The sequence below is a fragment of the Marmota marmota genome, unplaced genomic scaffold, assembly GCF_001458135.2.
Source record: "Marmota marmota marmota unplaced genomic scaffold, marMar, whole genome shotgun sequence".
Taxonomy (NCBI): Eukaryota; Metazoa; Chordata; class Mammalia; order Rodentia; family Sciuridae; genus Marmota; species Marmota marmota.
The window spans coordinates 30764909-30780725 of NW_026000240.1; the positions used below are offsets into that span (position 1 = coordinate 30764909).

The window sequence follows — 15817 nt, forward strand, 5'->3', positions numbered from 1 at the left end:
TAGATAGGGCAGAGGGGTAGGAGGGGAAGGGAGGGGGCAAGAGGTTAGCAATGATGGTGGAATGTGATGGACATTATTATCTAAAGTACATGTATGAAGACATGAATTGGTGTGAATATACTTTGTATATAACCAGAGACATGAAAAATTGTGCTCTATATGTGTAATAAGAATTGTAATGCATTCTGCTGTCATATATAAATAAAAAAAGGAAAAAAAGAGAAAACACTCCTTTTGGCCAGAAGGTGGAGCCTGGTGAGTGAAAAATACCGGGAACTTTGAAAAACACAGCCCTAGTTTATCTAGCTACAAAATTAATTCAAATGCATCACACAGTAAAGAAGTTCTCTCCTGACAGGCCAATTTTGATAGCCTGGCTTACAGTTGGCTTGTGTATTACAGACGAGGCAAGTTTTCTCCCTTCTTTCTGTGTAACAAACATTTCGTTTTTCATTGAAATGCTTGATGGGAATCCAGCATTCCTCAATGACTAAGTAAATAAGCATCACTGTATAGAAAAAAAAAATTCTGTTTGCAGTTTTCTAAAGGGTAAAACCATAAAATAATGCAGAGAAAAGAGAAGTCAGAATTTTCAAGCTCATGTAAGAAAAATCTGAAGTTATGTTTCAATATCAAAGGGAGTAACAAGTAAAAATTCGTAAGAAAAAAATGCAAGTGTATTCGTCTATTTCAAAATAGGCATAAAGCATAAAACTGGATAGCAAATATATTTATGTTTATATATATTTTTTTCCTTTTACCTCACAATATAAAGGGTCATAGACTTTACTCCAAATTCCAAAAAGGTCCTGGCCATGGAATCCTGAAAGTTCTGGCAAGGTTGCTATAAAATCCTGGAACACAAGCAGAGAGAAAATATTTCTACATCAGGGTTTCTCATCTTTGGCATAGTTTGATATTTTGGGTGGTGGGAGGCTCTCCTGCGCATTTGGAGGCTAGTTAGCAGTATCCTGGCCTCTCCCCACTACATGTCAGCAGCACTCCTCATCTTCCAGTTGTGACAGCCCAAAATGTCTCCAGACATTGCCAAGTGTTCCCTGTGAGGCAAATACGCTCCCCTGAGAACCTCTGTTCTTCACAGAAGACTGCACCAGTAACACTGGCTATGGTATATGCCAACCAAATAATTTTATACACACTAATTTATTGTTTCTCATTAATACATTAAAATTGCAGACGAATGCTGGCTTTCTGCCACCTGATCCAGGTTTGTGCTGGGATGGAATTGAAGCACTCTTCTTCAGATTCTCTTTGGAGGTAGGCCAAGTCGCAACTCAAAAATGTAAAGGAATGTCTGAGGTGAGAGTGACAGAAGAAAGTGGATCTCAGGCCAAAGCATCCCTGGAAAGCATGACAGAGGCAAAACCTGGTCTCTGGCTGTAACCATGAAATCTGGATGAAATGCAGACATTTCCTTGGGGTCTGTACTATTCTTGGATTGTCATAATGAGACCCATATTCAGCGATCTGATGAAATGGGCAGCAGTTTCTAGGAAGTCTTTTTTGAAAGACATCATTGATTGAACACATTTTCTAGGAAACCATAATTTGCCAATATTAATTCCAATATATTTCCATAAAATAAATAGAAATAATTGTTAAAGACCCCACTACCACCACTCTAAACGTAAAAGATCCAGGGTCAGATGATTTCATGGAGGGAGTCTACCAAACTTTTTGAGAATAAGTGATTCCAATGCTACTTTAACTGTTCTGAAACAAAGAAAAAGAGAGCTTTCAAAAGGCATTTTATGAGTTAGGATCACATCAATACTGACAAAGACTGCCCAGAAAATAAAACTCTAATTTAATGTCACTTGTATTTACAATGCAAAAGGCCTAAGTAAAATGTTAGCGAAGAACTCAATGTCACATTAAAAGAAAGGGAATATATTTGAGAAATGTAAAGATGGCTCAATATTAGTAAATCTAGGAATATAATTAATCATAGTAATTGATTCAAGGGAAAATAATTTGATTATATTTAAAATGTTAAAAAGATTGTTCAAAAGATTAAACAATCAAAATTGATTTTTAAAAGACACTCAAGAAAATAAGAAAGATGGATGGATGCTTGCTTAAAGTGATAAAAATGTGTCTACTGTATTTTGATTCAAAAGTCAGCATACTTAATAGGAGAAAACATCTAAGCTTGTAATAAGACCAGGATGCCCACTGACAATCCTACTATGTACTTTGATACTCTAAGTACTGACTAGTGCAGATAGGCAAAAGAAAGAGATTGCAGATGTAAATATTAGAAAACTAGAGGTAACAGCATACTACAGGGACACAGCCACATCAATGTTTATAGCAGCATGATTCACAATAGCTAAACTGTGGAACCAACCTAGATGCTCTTCAATAGATGAATTAATAAAAAATGTGGCATATATACACAATGGAATATTACTCAGCAATAAAAGAGAATAAAATCATGGCATTTGCAGATAAATGGATATAGTTAGAGAAGATAATGCTAAGTGAAGTTAGCCAATCCCAAAAAGACAAATGCCTAATGTTTTTTCTGATATAAGGAGGGTGATTCATAGTGGGGTAGGGACAGGGAGCATGGGAGGAATAGACAAATTCTAGATAGAGCAGAGGGGTGGGAGGGGAATGGAGAGAACATGGGGTTAGAAATGATGGTGGAATGTGATGGACATCATATTATCTCAAATACATGTATGAAGACATGAATTGGTGTGAATATACTTTGTATACAACAGAGATATGAAAAACTGTGCTCTGTATGTGTAATAAGGATTGAATGTATTCTGCTGTCATATATAAATAAAAAAATAATAAAAAAAGAAAACTAGAGGTAAGTAAGCCATTGTTATTTTTAGATATTGCCAACTTTATGATGAAGTTACCAGAAAGGTGTAAAGGCATATATGGAAAAAAATCCTAAAGTAATCTTTAATATAAGAACAGGAAGAATTATGCACATATTCTTGAAAAAAAGACTTTAACAGTGAGCTGGGTGCCGTGGCACATGTCTGCAATCCCAGCGGCTCAGGAGGCTGAGACGCGAGCATGGTGAGCTCAAAACCAGCCTCGGTAATCTCGAGGCGCTCAGCAACTCAGTGAGATCCTGTCTCTAAATAAAATACAAAAGTAGGGCTGAGGATGTGGCTTAGTGGTAGAGTGCACCTAAGTTTAATCCCCAGGACCAAAAAGAAAAAGAAAAAGAAAGACTTAATATTGAAAAGTTGCAAATTCTCCTTAAGTAACTTATAAATTATTATCTCAGTAAAAACACTAAAAAGTTAAACAAGCTGATTCTAAAGTTCAGAAAGAAATTAAAAATATGGCCATGACAATTGTCAAGAATACAAGTAAAAATAAATGTTGGTGAGGATATGGGGAGAAGCGTGTACTCTTACATTGCTGGTGGGACTGCAAATTGGTACAACTACTCGGGAAAGTAGTATGGAGATTTCTGAAAAAAATAGAAATCGAACCTCCATTTGACCCAGGTATCCCACTCCTCAAAGGACTTAAAATCAGCATACTATAGTGCAGTAGCCACACCAATATTTATAGCAGTATAATTCACAACATCCAAGCTATGGATCCAACTTAGGTGCCCTTCAACAGATGAATGAATAAATAAAATGTGGTATATATACACAATGGAATAGTTCTCAGCCATAAAGAAGAATGACTTTATGGCATTTGCCAATAAATGGATGGAACTGAAGGCTATTATGCTAAGTGAAAGAAGCCAGTCTTCAAAAGCAAAGGGTTGAATATTTTCTCTAATATATGGAAGCTAAACCAAAATAGGTGTGGAGGGGGAAAGAATAGAAGAAAGATCAGTGGAGGAGATAAAGGGGAATGAAAGGAAGGGAGAAGAGATGGGATGGGGAAAGATAGTGAAAAGAATCTGCCCTAACATTTCTATGCATATATATGAATATATCACAGTGACCCTCACCATGATGCACACACACAAGACACTAATTAAAAATAAAACTATAAGTAAATTGCAGAAAGACCAATGGAGTAGAGGGAAGGGAATGGAAGAAAGGAGAAAGGAAAGAGAAGGGGAAATACTGGGGACTGAACAAATGATATTTCATGGCACTATAATTATGTCAAAATAAATTCTATTGTCATGTACGACTAAAAAGAACCAATAAAAATACAACTGTGAAAACTCAGAAAACAGATCAATGAGGGTGAGCAGCACTTTAGGTATTAAAGTACATTATAAAGTCTCAGTAATTAAAACCATGTTTTTTTTTTTTTTTTTGCTCATAAGAACAATGCAATAGAATACAAATTCCAGAAATTGTCTCCATGTATACAGGAATTTCAATATATAATATCTCAAATTAGTGGGAAAAGAGAAACCATTCAATAAATAGGGATGGGGAAATTAGATACTCTAACAGAAAAAAAAAACTTAGGCAGGATGGATATCTAATACTACTATAAACTGTAAATGGGTGCAATATACAAATGCAGAAATAAAGCTGTAGTGAAATTAGAAAAAAGCATTCCTAGACTCGCTTAATAATCCAGAACCGAGGAAGCCTTTTCAAAATATAACTGAAAATGCAGGGGCTGGGATGTGGCTCAAGCGGTAGTGCGCTTGCCTGGCATGCGTGCGGCCCGGGTTCGATCCTCAGCACCACATACAAAGATGTTGTATCCGCTGATAACTAAAAAATAAATATTAAAAAAAATTCTTTAAAAAAAAAAAAAAAAAAAAAAAAAAGAAAATGCAGAAGATACGTACGAATACATGGATTCACTTACAATCTACATGGCAAATTCATGAAAAACCAAGTCAGGAGACAGACAACAATATAATAAACACCCGTCATGTCACAGACAGAACTATTAAAATATAGAGAGAAAAATTCTAAAACTTTGAAGAAAAAAGGAAACCACTAGTCCAACAAAAAATAGTCAAGTAAAAAGATTAGGAAAGAGAGACACATGGCATTTGACTGGATGGAGATGCTTGAGCTGACTCATGGTAGAAGTTCTCATGAGCACAGGCTCATGTAATGTGATGAGGGTGAGCTTCCTTGTCTTGCTCCTCATTGCAGAGAGGATGTGTCTAGTGGTTTCATTTTCCCCTCATCAGATTGGCACACATTGCCAAAGTGGCCTGCACACTGTCGGCAAGGCCCTGGACATACAGGCTCTCTCATGCCTTTCTGCTGGGAGTGGAAATCGGTCCAATCTCTTCAGAGAATAATTTGATAATATTTCAAAGTAAGTCCGAATTTCTACTTCTGAGATATTATCCCGTGGATATTGTTATGAAATTATTTAGATGCCCAAGGTGTTCACACAGATGGTAAAAGAAAAAGAGGGGGGATAACCCCCAATTCCATCAATAGGGAAGGATTAAAATAAATGCTGGTATGTCCATAGATTCAGACACTGCACATTTTTAAACAAAATAAAACCAAAACAAAAAAAGAATGAAAAGAATAAGGATATTTTTATGTGCAGATATAAGGTATTTCCAAGATATTTTATTCAATGAAAAAACAAGAACAAAAATCCAAAGTGCCCAGCCCTATGAATAGTACATACTTTTTGTGGAATCAAAGGAGAAACTACCAGAACATACATGTATTAGTTGGTATAAGCATAAAAACCTGAAAGACTACATTAGAAAAAGAATGCTTTTGATTATTGAAGGGGTTATTAGAGACTTTCCACTGTATTCCTTTGGAAGATTATTTTTAAAATACAAAGCATTCCATCTTCTACCTTATGTCCCATCCTGAAATGGGGGTGACCTTCATAAAACAAAACAAAAACAAAAGGCCTGTCCCTTGTGTAGGAAGACAGGCCCCAGTCACTTGGCCTCAGAAAGCACATGATTTTAGACTTCAGTTAGTCTCATCCAGCTACTCATGTGCACCTGGTTCCTGCCAGGGACACGGGTACAGGATTTGGCTTTTCTACTGGTTGTGGCTCCCACATAGGGAAGGGGATCAGGTAGAGATGACTTTCCTCATTAAACATTCTAACCCATTGCTATCACCAGCCACCCGCAGACACATTCATCCCACCCTTTAAAGAAGCCAAAACTTTATTAAATAACCCCACTGTAAACCTTGTAAGGATGAAGCCTCTTCTGGAATTCCTCAGATTTCAAAGTCTCACGCTCAAGTTCTTGAAAACGAGGGCAGTTCCTGGAAGGCAGGTGGAGCAACTGAGGACAAAAGAAAGAGCGTAAGAACTTGATTGGCCAGAAGCACCTTGCCAAGGGAGCTGCATCATTATTTTAAGCCTTGTTTGGTCAAAGGCAACCTTAATAAATTAAGATTCAAATATGCTAGACATGTGCTCAATGCTAAAATAGGAGAAAACAAAACAAGTGGTCTAAGGTCTGAAAACCACAGCATCTGTAACCAGATCCCCCCACCCCCCAAATAAATTAAGATTCAAATATGCTAGATGTGCGCTCAATGCTAAAATAGGAGAAAACAAAACAAGTGGTCTGCAGGTCTGAAAACCACAGCATCTGTATCCAGATCCAAAAAAAAAAACCTTTATGATGATTTTTTTTTTCCTTCCATGAACTTGCCTAAATCGGAATGTGGTGTTTGTAAATATTCACACTTGCTGTGAATTACTGTTATCTTGCTTCTTCCTCCTCCCCTTTCATTTCTAGCACTAGGTGCCCATTGGTTATATACCCTTCTCCCCCAGGAATATGGAAAATAAATTAGAGGTCGGGAAAGAATCTTAAAGAGATCAACAAACCATTCATTGACTTCGGTTCTTGCAAATTTGCAGACTGTTAAAATAAGGGTATATATTAAATGTATGGGAAAATATAATTTAAAACCTATTAGGAGGACAAAATGATCATCCTAAAATGAGTTTACATCTGATGATCTCTTGGGGGGTTTTAACTATGCTCTACAGGTGGGTGACACCCAAGTTCATTTTGTGGCTCTTGCTTTCCTGTATTTGTCCTGTATTGCTGGACAACACTATTTGTATATTTCTCCTTGATTGTTGAAGACCTCTAACGTAACATGTACAGAGCCAAAGTGGACTTCCTTACTTTAAGCCATTTCTTCTTGATAATTTCTCCACTTTTGCCAATGGCAAAATTTACAGCATAGACTAATCACTTTTTGGGGGTCTATTTTCAAAATAGTTCTAAAATAGGCCCTTGACCTTGTTGGCTTTCAAAATATACCCAACAGACCCCTCTCTTTATCTTCATTGTCCCCTAACAGTCACTGCCACTGTTATCTGTGTTTCAAATACTGTAAGTACCTCCTATTTGGCCAATCAAAATCCTTTTCTTCTGCCTTCACAATTCATTCTTCACACATTAGCTACACTATTGTTTTTTATTTTTATCTTTTAAAGCATTCATCAGATCCGGTTATTTCGTGGTTCCCAACCTTCCCTAACTTTTCATTTGACCTGGAATAAAATCCACACTCAGCATGGCTTCAAAGAGTCTATAGGAAGGTGACCCCTAATAAACACTCTGCCATCCTCTCCTGTCCAGCAACACTGTGGGCCTTCTTACTGTCTCTAAACACACAGGTTGAGGGTCTCTGCGTTAACTCCTCCCTGCCTGGAACAGATCCCCCACTGATACTAACCTTGGCTCGGCTCCTGCAGCCAGCCTGCATGTTAATGTGTTTACTTCTCTCAAAACACTTATCACCATCTGAAATTATTTTATTTACCTATTTTCTTATCCTATCAAATATAGACCCCCCCAGGGGCTGCGGTTGTGGCTCAGTGGTAGAGCGCTTGCCTTAGCATGTGTGAGGAACTGGGTTTGATCCTCAGCACCACATGAAAATAAATAAGTAAAATAATGGTATTGTGTCCATCTACAACTAAAAAAAAATTTTTTTTTAAACAGAGTATAGACCCTCAAGAGACCTAGCGTCGTGTTTGACTGGTTCACTGCTATAGTGTCAACTCCTAGAACAGAGCTGGTGTGTTAGTGGCTACTCAGAAAATGTTTCTAAGTTGCTTCCTGCCTTGTCATTTCTGCTCCTGTTGGTGACCTTGCTGGCTTTCCTTCCTCTGACATCTTTTATCATCTAACTTCAGGCCTTCATTTCCTCTTTGCTGAATTGCATCAACAAGTATTCTCTGAGGCTCCAGTGTCTGTTCCTTCTAAATCATTGTCATATGATACTGAAGAGTGTATGCATGCAACCCTCACCTTTCCTACCTCTGAGGTCTGGTTCAAGTCCTTATTCTAGGCAGATTTGAATCACTTCCCTGTGGGAGTTCCATGCAGGTTTTATTCTCTGAACTCGTCCAGCGTGTACAGCTTGTCTTTGACGTCATGTTCTACCATTTTGTTCTGCATGCTTTACTCATGATCATTTTCTTTCATCAAACAGATCATAAGTTAGGGAAGAAACTTGGCCTCGTGTTTTTCTTATATTTCTCTCTAATACCCAGCATAGGTCTGGGAGTAACCTTGTGTTGATTGATGATGGATTTGTTAGACTTCATAACTGACAGGAGAGCTTTGCTTGCTTTATTGAGCAGGTAGCTAGAAGCCAACAGTAGATAATCTTGCTTGTTTCCCTCTCCCTCTTTTTACCTCTTCTAATAGTATCTGGATTCTCTTTCTTTCTTTCTTTTTTAAAAATATTTATTCTCAAGTTTTAGGTGGACACAATATCTTTATTTTACATTTATGTGGTGCTGAGGATTGAACCCAGTGCCTTGTGCATGCTAGGCGAGTGCTCTACCACTGAACCACAACCCCAGCGCCCGGATTCTCTTTCTATGTAATTTAATTACTATCTTTCTGGATTACAGGTTATAGATATCCATGTTTGTGTTGGCTAAATCTGGTGCTCCTATTTGGTCTTTATCTCTGCAGAAAAGCCTATGGGAAAAATGATTTTTTTTCTCTTTGGAAGATAATTTTCACAAAATTTTAAGAACATGGATAATATAATACTTCACTCCTGATTCTATAAAGGAAGATGGTATATATAAACCATTCTGACTTTTCAGGACATACCACAGAAGTGGTCAATTTAGAATAGATTTATCTTGAGTGGGGTCGACAGGGGACAGCTGTTTCTACAAAGCACTTGGGGAAAATTCTTAAGCCACTAGGTACAACAATTAAGTCAAATCTCTAGAATTACTGGAAGGACAAAGAGGACAGCAACATATCCTGGAAGACGGTGTTAAGTGTGTGTGGGGGTCACACTAAGCCTCAGGCATAGAGAGATAAGGTAGTGCTATGATTTGAAAATGTCCCCCAGTATTCCTGTGTTGGAGACACTGTCCCCAAATCAGTGGTGTTGAGAGGTGTGACCTTTGGTAGGTGACTGGTCCAAGAGGGCTCTGCCCTCATAAGTGGATTAATGGGTTATTATTATAGGAGTGGCTTTTAAAATTTCTTTTTGTACAGGAGATTGAACCCAGGGACACTTAACCACTGAGCCACATCCCCAGCCCTTTTTTTTATATTTTATTAGAGACAAGGTCTCACTAAGTTGATTAGAGCCTTGCTAAGTTACTGGAGCTGGCTTTGAACTCATGATTCTCCTGACTCCACCTCCTGAGCCACTGGGATTACAGGTGTGCACCATCACACCAGGCTAGCTTATTATTTTTTTTTTTTTTTAAATAAAATCAAGTACTTTTTGCTTTATCTTGCCATGTGATACCTTCTGCCATGTCATGACGCAGCAAGGAAGCCCTCTTTAGAAGCTAAGCAGATGCTGGTGCCACATTCCTAGCCTCCTGGCCTCCTGCCCTCCTGGCCTCAGAGCTACAAGCTAAATGAGCCTCTTTTTTTTTTTTTTTTTTTCATAAGTTACCTAGTCTGTGCTGCTCACCTGTAGAACTGGAAAGTGATCTAAGATAGATCCTGCCCATGATGTAACTATAGGGAAACCAGGAAAGAACTGCTTGTTCCAAACCATTTCCTACATATACACTGGAAGATTAGTTACATATATTTATTACTGTTTTTTAAAATATCAAGTGTTATGAAAAGGCTAGAGTTCTTGGTCAGTCCCACCCTGGGTAAATAAGTTTGAGCGTTTCTCTCAAACAGTCCAAGAGAGGTAGCTTGGTTTACAGTTCTCAAGCCTGGCTGCCAATGGGATCATCTAGGTATACTATTTCTAAATGATGCCTGGAGACTCTGGTTTGTTATAGGGAGTGCCCTGGCCATTAGGAGTTTTGAAAACTCCCCAAGAGATTCAAATAGACAAACCAAGTTTGAGAATCACTATTTTACAGGTAACAAAACTAGACAGATCTAGTTTGGGTCATAGGAATATTGTTGACCAGCTATGTGGCTTTGGACCAATTTTGTTTGTTATTTTACCTCTCTGAGCAGGTCTTTCTCCTTGCGATCAAAGAACAATAGTATTATCCATCCCAGGTTGTTATGAAAGGTAAATATGAGGGCATATATATAAAGTGTGGGGACGAATTTTGAACCCAGCTCTTTCTCTTTTTCCCTACCTAGGAACGTAGATTTTCTCTGGGGGAGGAGTGTTTGGTAAGCAGGGAGATCTGTGCCCAAATTGTGTTGGGCACCCAAAGCCTAGAAACTGAAAGCAGCCCACTGGAAGGGAGGGAGACAGAGAGACAGGGAGGAGTCAAGAGGGACAAACTGGCAGAAGTTGAAATGGTGGCAAAACAAAGTGGATGGTAGAGATCTAAAGAAATATTCAGTTCCTACTCATCCTGCCTAGGGCTTTCCACGTCCTACTATGACTGTCCCTTGAATTCTTCCTTCCTTCCTTCTTTCTTTCTCTTTTTTTTTAAAGGAAAGAAGTAAAACTGTACAGCCCAAAGTTCATTCAGACTCCCAAATCCACAGTTCTGAGAAGCCCACTTTCCTCCTTCCAGAGCCACGTGAAATCTCCTGGACCTCTCCGTATACTGACCCGATCTTCAGAGATAGCAACAGTGTGGACTGGGATGGGCTGCCAGGGTAGGCTGGGGTTCCAGATGCTGGTGCCCTCTGGGGGAAACAGGGCTGCTAGGTTTGTCATAGCACTCATCAAAGTCCGGTCAACATCCGTGCTTCGAACATAAACCTAGAGTGGAAAAATTAAAGTAGAAGATTTTTTTTTTTTTGTACTGGGGATTGAACCCAGGGGCATTTTACCATTGAGCCACATCCTCCCCAGCCCTTTATTTTTTATTTTGGAACAGGGTATTGCTAAGTTGTTTAGGGACTCACTAAATTGCTAGGGCTGGCCTCAAACTTGTAATCCTCCTGCCTCAGCCTCCTGAGTTGCTGAGATTACAGGTATATGCCACCATGCCTCAAAACAGAAGCCAATTGAGAGGAAACATGAAGGTCCCCTGCAGCCCTACTGTGGAGCTGGCCGGGTACTAGAGAAAGAGCAGGACAGTCATACTGGACTATTAGCAGACATTGTAGTAACTTCATAAACATAATATGTTACAAAATGAGTAATATTCTGAGCATACCATGGTATAAAGCCACCTAGAAGGACAATAGTTGAATTGACAAATGACACCAATTAAGCAATGTCTACTTGCCAAGCCAAAGTATTTACACAAGTATCCATAAAAGTTTGAACTTACTCATATTTATACAGTTTTAGGAAAAAATAATCCTATAAAGACAAGTACATTTGTAAACAAGATCTCTGACTAATATAAGTACCTTGGAAAACAAAACAGGTAAAACACTTATACATATTTAGAATTAATTCTTTTCAAGGGTCAAGGTTCCTGCCGTTAGCACCCCACTTGCCTGATCATGTTTATAGGACTTATTCAAGAATTTATCATATCTTTTCCTTAAATATTGTCCAAGTTCATAATGCTGTTCCATGCCTCTCTATGGGAAAAAAATAAAAGCAAAAATTAGTGAAAGTAAGTAAAATTGTCTCCTCTCTTTTAATTGTACCTGTGGAATGAATAAGGTATGATTCAATAGTTGCACAATAACAACACATAGATACATAAAAATAAAAACAGTTGCAATCTTTAGTCAGGACTCTCGGACCCTCTGAGAAGATGAATTCACCTTTATTAGCACGTAACATAGGAACTTCATCTTTATTAGCACTTAACATAGGAACTTGCACCTCATATGTATTTAGTTGATAGTTGGTGATTGATCTAATTAAAATAAATGACTCATCTCTGGTTTGGTAGTAGGATCCTTGATGGTAGGGTATTGAAAAGGACTGGTTGACCACTAGGTGGGGATTTTGTGAATGAAATCCAACTACGTGATGAAGGTGGGCTTGATGAATCTGAAGGTGCATTTCAACCTTTGGATGCAATGAATGATTTATTATCCATACAGTTTATTTATGACTGGTTCATAAAGGACTAAAGCTTGTTAGTCAAAGTGTGATCTGTGAATCAGAAATATAGTCATCACTTGAGATCACATTCGAAATCCAATTCTGGAGCCCCACTCTTGACCGCTCAGTGAGAATCTTAGTGGGTGGAGCTTAGGAATACGTTTTCAGCAAGCTCTCTGAGACCTTTTAAGGGACAGCAAACACTGAGATGCATTGCATTAGCTCAGTGGTCCTCAAGTATTACTGAGCATCAGGAATAAAACTACATAGAAGTGCTGTTGAAGTACAGATTCCTCAGGAGCTCCCCCCAAATTCTAGCTTATTGTATCCTGGGGGGAGGGGGTCATGGAATTGGCATTTTAACAAGTACTCCAACTGATTCAGATGCAGGTAGTAGAGCACCGTGCTTTGAGAACACTGCTGCAGATTTGTCTTGAATCCAGAGCCTCATCAGATTTCAAGAGTTAGAGAGGATGTGGCCTCCGGGTTGCTGATTGGCTGCACCTGCTCATTAGCTTGTCACTGTTGAGCACCACTATTATCACCTTCCATGGGGACGAATGTGGGGAAAGAATGACATGGGGACCATGATTGGGGTACCTGAAGAAGCAGGGATTTGGGGTCTTGTGTTCTTATGGTTAACTTTGGGGGAAACAGTCATCTCCTGAACAAAGCAATGGTTTTCACATTTCAGCATGGCACATAGAATGACCTGGGGGACTTATTAAAACATAAATTTCTAGGCTTTAGCATTAACGTCTCTAACTTACTGTTATAGAGCAGGGCCAGGGAATTTACATTAAACAAAGTGCTGGGCAATGATGAGGCTGCTGGTCCAGGGCCCATACTTGGAGAGCCATTGATCTAGAGATTCATTGTCCCATCATTATGCCAATTAGAAGTTCCTGGCCAAAGGCAGAAATTGGAGCTCTAAACCTTTACCACTTAAGGAGTGTGCCATATACTAGTACCACTGGCATCATCTGGAAGTCTGCCAGACATGCAGAATCTCAGGCCTCACATCAGACCTGCTGAATTAGAATCTGCATTTTTAACAAAACATTTGCACACGAAAGCTTGAGACTCCATCCCAATGCATCCAGCTGGTTAAACATCAAATTCTAATGTCATCACTTCAGAGGAATCACATGAAACAGCACCCCCACCCCCACCAAAGTCAAACGCACCCAGGGACCTTAACTTTGTCTTGTTAGCTATTAAGAGCTTGATGGTGTCTTCCCCTAGCCTCTCACTCTCAGTCTTACCAACTTCAGAAAACAGATGCTATCATGAAAGCCAGGATCCCCTTGCCATGATTCTCCCAAAACAAACAACATAAAGGACAATGCTGTTGAGAAGTCACCCAAACAGCAAATTCTCAGGACCCTTAACTTGTTTCTCCCATAATTTGTGTTTTTTTCCACCCCCACCTATGAATTTTCCTATAGTTGCAGTGACTCACTCTTATCACAAAGCAAAAGGATGATACAGGGAGAGATGCAGCCTTTGGCTCCAGACTGCCTGCCTGCCCCAAGGCTGAAGTGCTTGCGAGGGGCCCACAAGGAAAGCATCTTAGAGGATCTCACAAAAACAGAAGGGAGGCTAGCAGAGGAAGGGGATGGAGAGAGAGGGAGGAGGGAAGACTGGGGAACGAAATCTACCAATTTGTTCTATGTCCATGTATGAATATACCACAATGAATCCCGTTTTATAATGTATGTGTATTATATATAACACGCTAATTAAATTAACAACAATAATAATAATTATCAAAGAGAGATCAGTAGAGTAAGTGGATGGAGAGGAAGAAGGGGGGAAGAAGGGAAGGTCCTGGGGAATGAGACTGATGGAGTTATGCTATGTTCATGAATATGGCACAGTGGATTCCATTATTATGTATAATTATAATGCACCAATAAAAATAAATAATAAAAGAAAACATCTCAGAAATTGTTCCCAAAGCCCATTAAAATTCCTAGACTCTAGCCCACCCCTGCGACCCTTACAGACTTAACAACTAGCTCCCTTTTTTTGTTCTGAGAGCCAGCTGGGTCAATGCTGTGTCTCCTTTCTGCTCCAGCAAGAGGTGCCAATAAAAAAATTCTCGTCTCTGACACAGTTGTCCCTTAATCTGATTCTTCTGATGGAGAATATGAGAACACACAGAGCCAAGTACATATTCAGTTTATTGATTAGAGGATTTTTTTCCCCTCTCTCTATCTTCAACATTTCTAAATTCACAGATTCTGTTGTCCATATATAGCTCCTGTGCTTGGGTAAAGCCAAAAAGGTAAAAAGCATCAAAACAGTGACAATTCTACACACATTTACCCTGGAGACTCATCCACAACCTTCAGCTGGGCATCCAACCAACCTGGGTGAGCTGGCCAAATCCTTGGGGCCAGGAGGATTCCTTAATGGGGTCGTTAGGAAATGTCTCAATGGGACTTCGGTCTCCATGCCGAAATACCTGAAAAGACATGTGAGACAGTAGTTTTACAAACTTCACTTGGGTATTTTGCTTCTGTTTGTCATAATAGTTTCTTCTAAACCTCTGTTTTCAACCTTGGAGGCCCACTGGAATTGCTTGGGAAGTTCTAGAAAATTCTGAGAACTAATTAAACCAAAAGTATCTCTAGTGATTTTGGTTTAATTAGCCTGGAGTTTTAGCCAGGGCTTCAGAATTTAAAAAAAAAAATCTTTCCAAGTAAACCTCAGGTTAAGAATCACTATTCTAAGTTCACTAAGACTTTTCCTAAGTTGAAGATAATGTTAGAATCAGGATGATTAGCCATTGGGAGGTGGATGATACATGCATGGAGATAGTCCTTTCTATATGTCAGATAGGGTAGGAAGGAACACAAAGCTCGCGGAACCACTTTATTGCAGACAGACACTGGTGAGAAATTCTTCCCTTAATTATGATGACTGAAATGAAGGTGTTAAATTTTTACATTTAATAAAAATAGTGATTTTAAGCAACACATTCCATTTGTGGATATTTTGAGTCAATGATTTATTAGCTGTAGGAGGTTAAGGATAAAAGAATTACAGATAGGGAGATTTGGAAAGCTGGTTCTCAATACTCTATAAATAACACACTTCTGGATTTGTGTGCACATCCTACAATTTTCACTGAACATTTCTTTTTGGAAAGAGTGTGGACTTTTGGAACCTTGGCACTTTGATTATAATATGCTTTCAGAATAGCATATCCCACCAAAACCAAAGCTATTTGATAAGTAAAAAGTAAAAAAAGAAAAAGAAAAATACTCAAGAAGTATAAGACAAAGTCTACACTGATGTCAGCAAATATTTTTAATATAGAGGAAGCTGCGTCTGCATAATGCTGTGCTTTATCTGAGATCACCTGTACTTGTTGCTTATACTCCCTGGCTAGGATGTTCCATTGAAGAGTAAGCCAAGAGAATGCTCTTTTGAAACTTGTAAAACAGTTCAATAGACACAGAATAAGCAGCACTCTCAAACTTTGA

General features: G+C 38.8%; 1 protein-coding gene across 1 annotated transcript in view; it reads right to left on the bottom strand.

Moving 5' to 3' along the window:
- Positions 1–15817, bottom strand: part of Acp3 (acid phosphatase 3) — a 53035-nt gene that overhangs the window by 25170 nt on the left and 12048 nt on the right. The window contains exons 2-6 of the mRNA XM_015487059.2: positions 14698–14793; positions 11762–11848; positions 10920–11072; positions 6113–6211; positions 762–854 (exon numbers count right to left, since the gene is read on the bottom strand). Coding sequence (XP_015342545.1) covers positions 762–854; positions 6113–6211; positions 10920–11072; positions 11762–11848; positions 14698–14793 — 528 coding nt within the window. The remainder of the gene's footprint in view (positions 1–761; positions 855–6112; positions 6212–10919; positions 11073–11761; positions 11849–14697; positions 14794–15817) is intronic.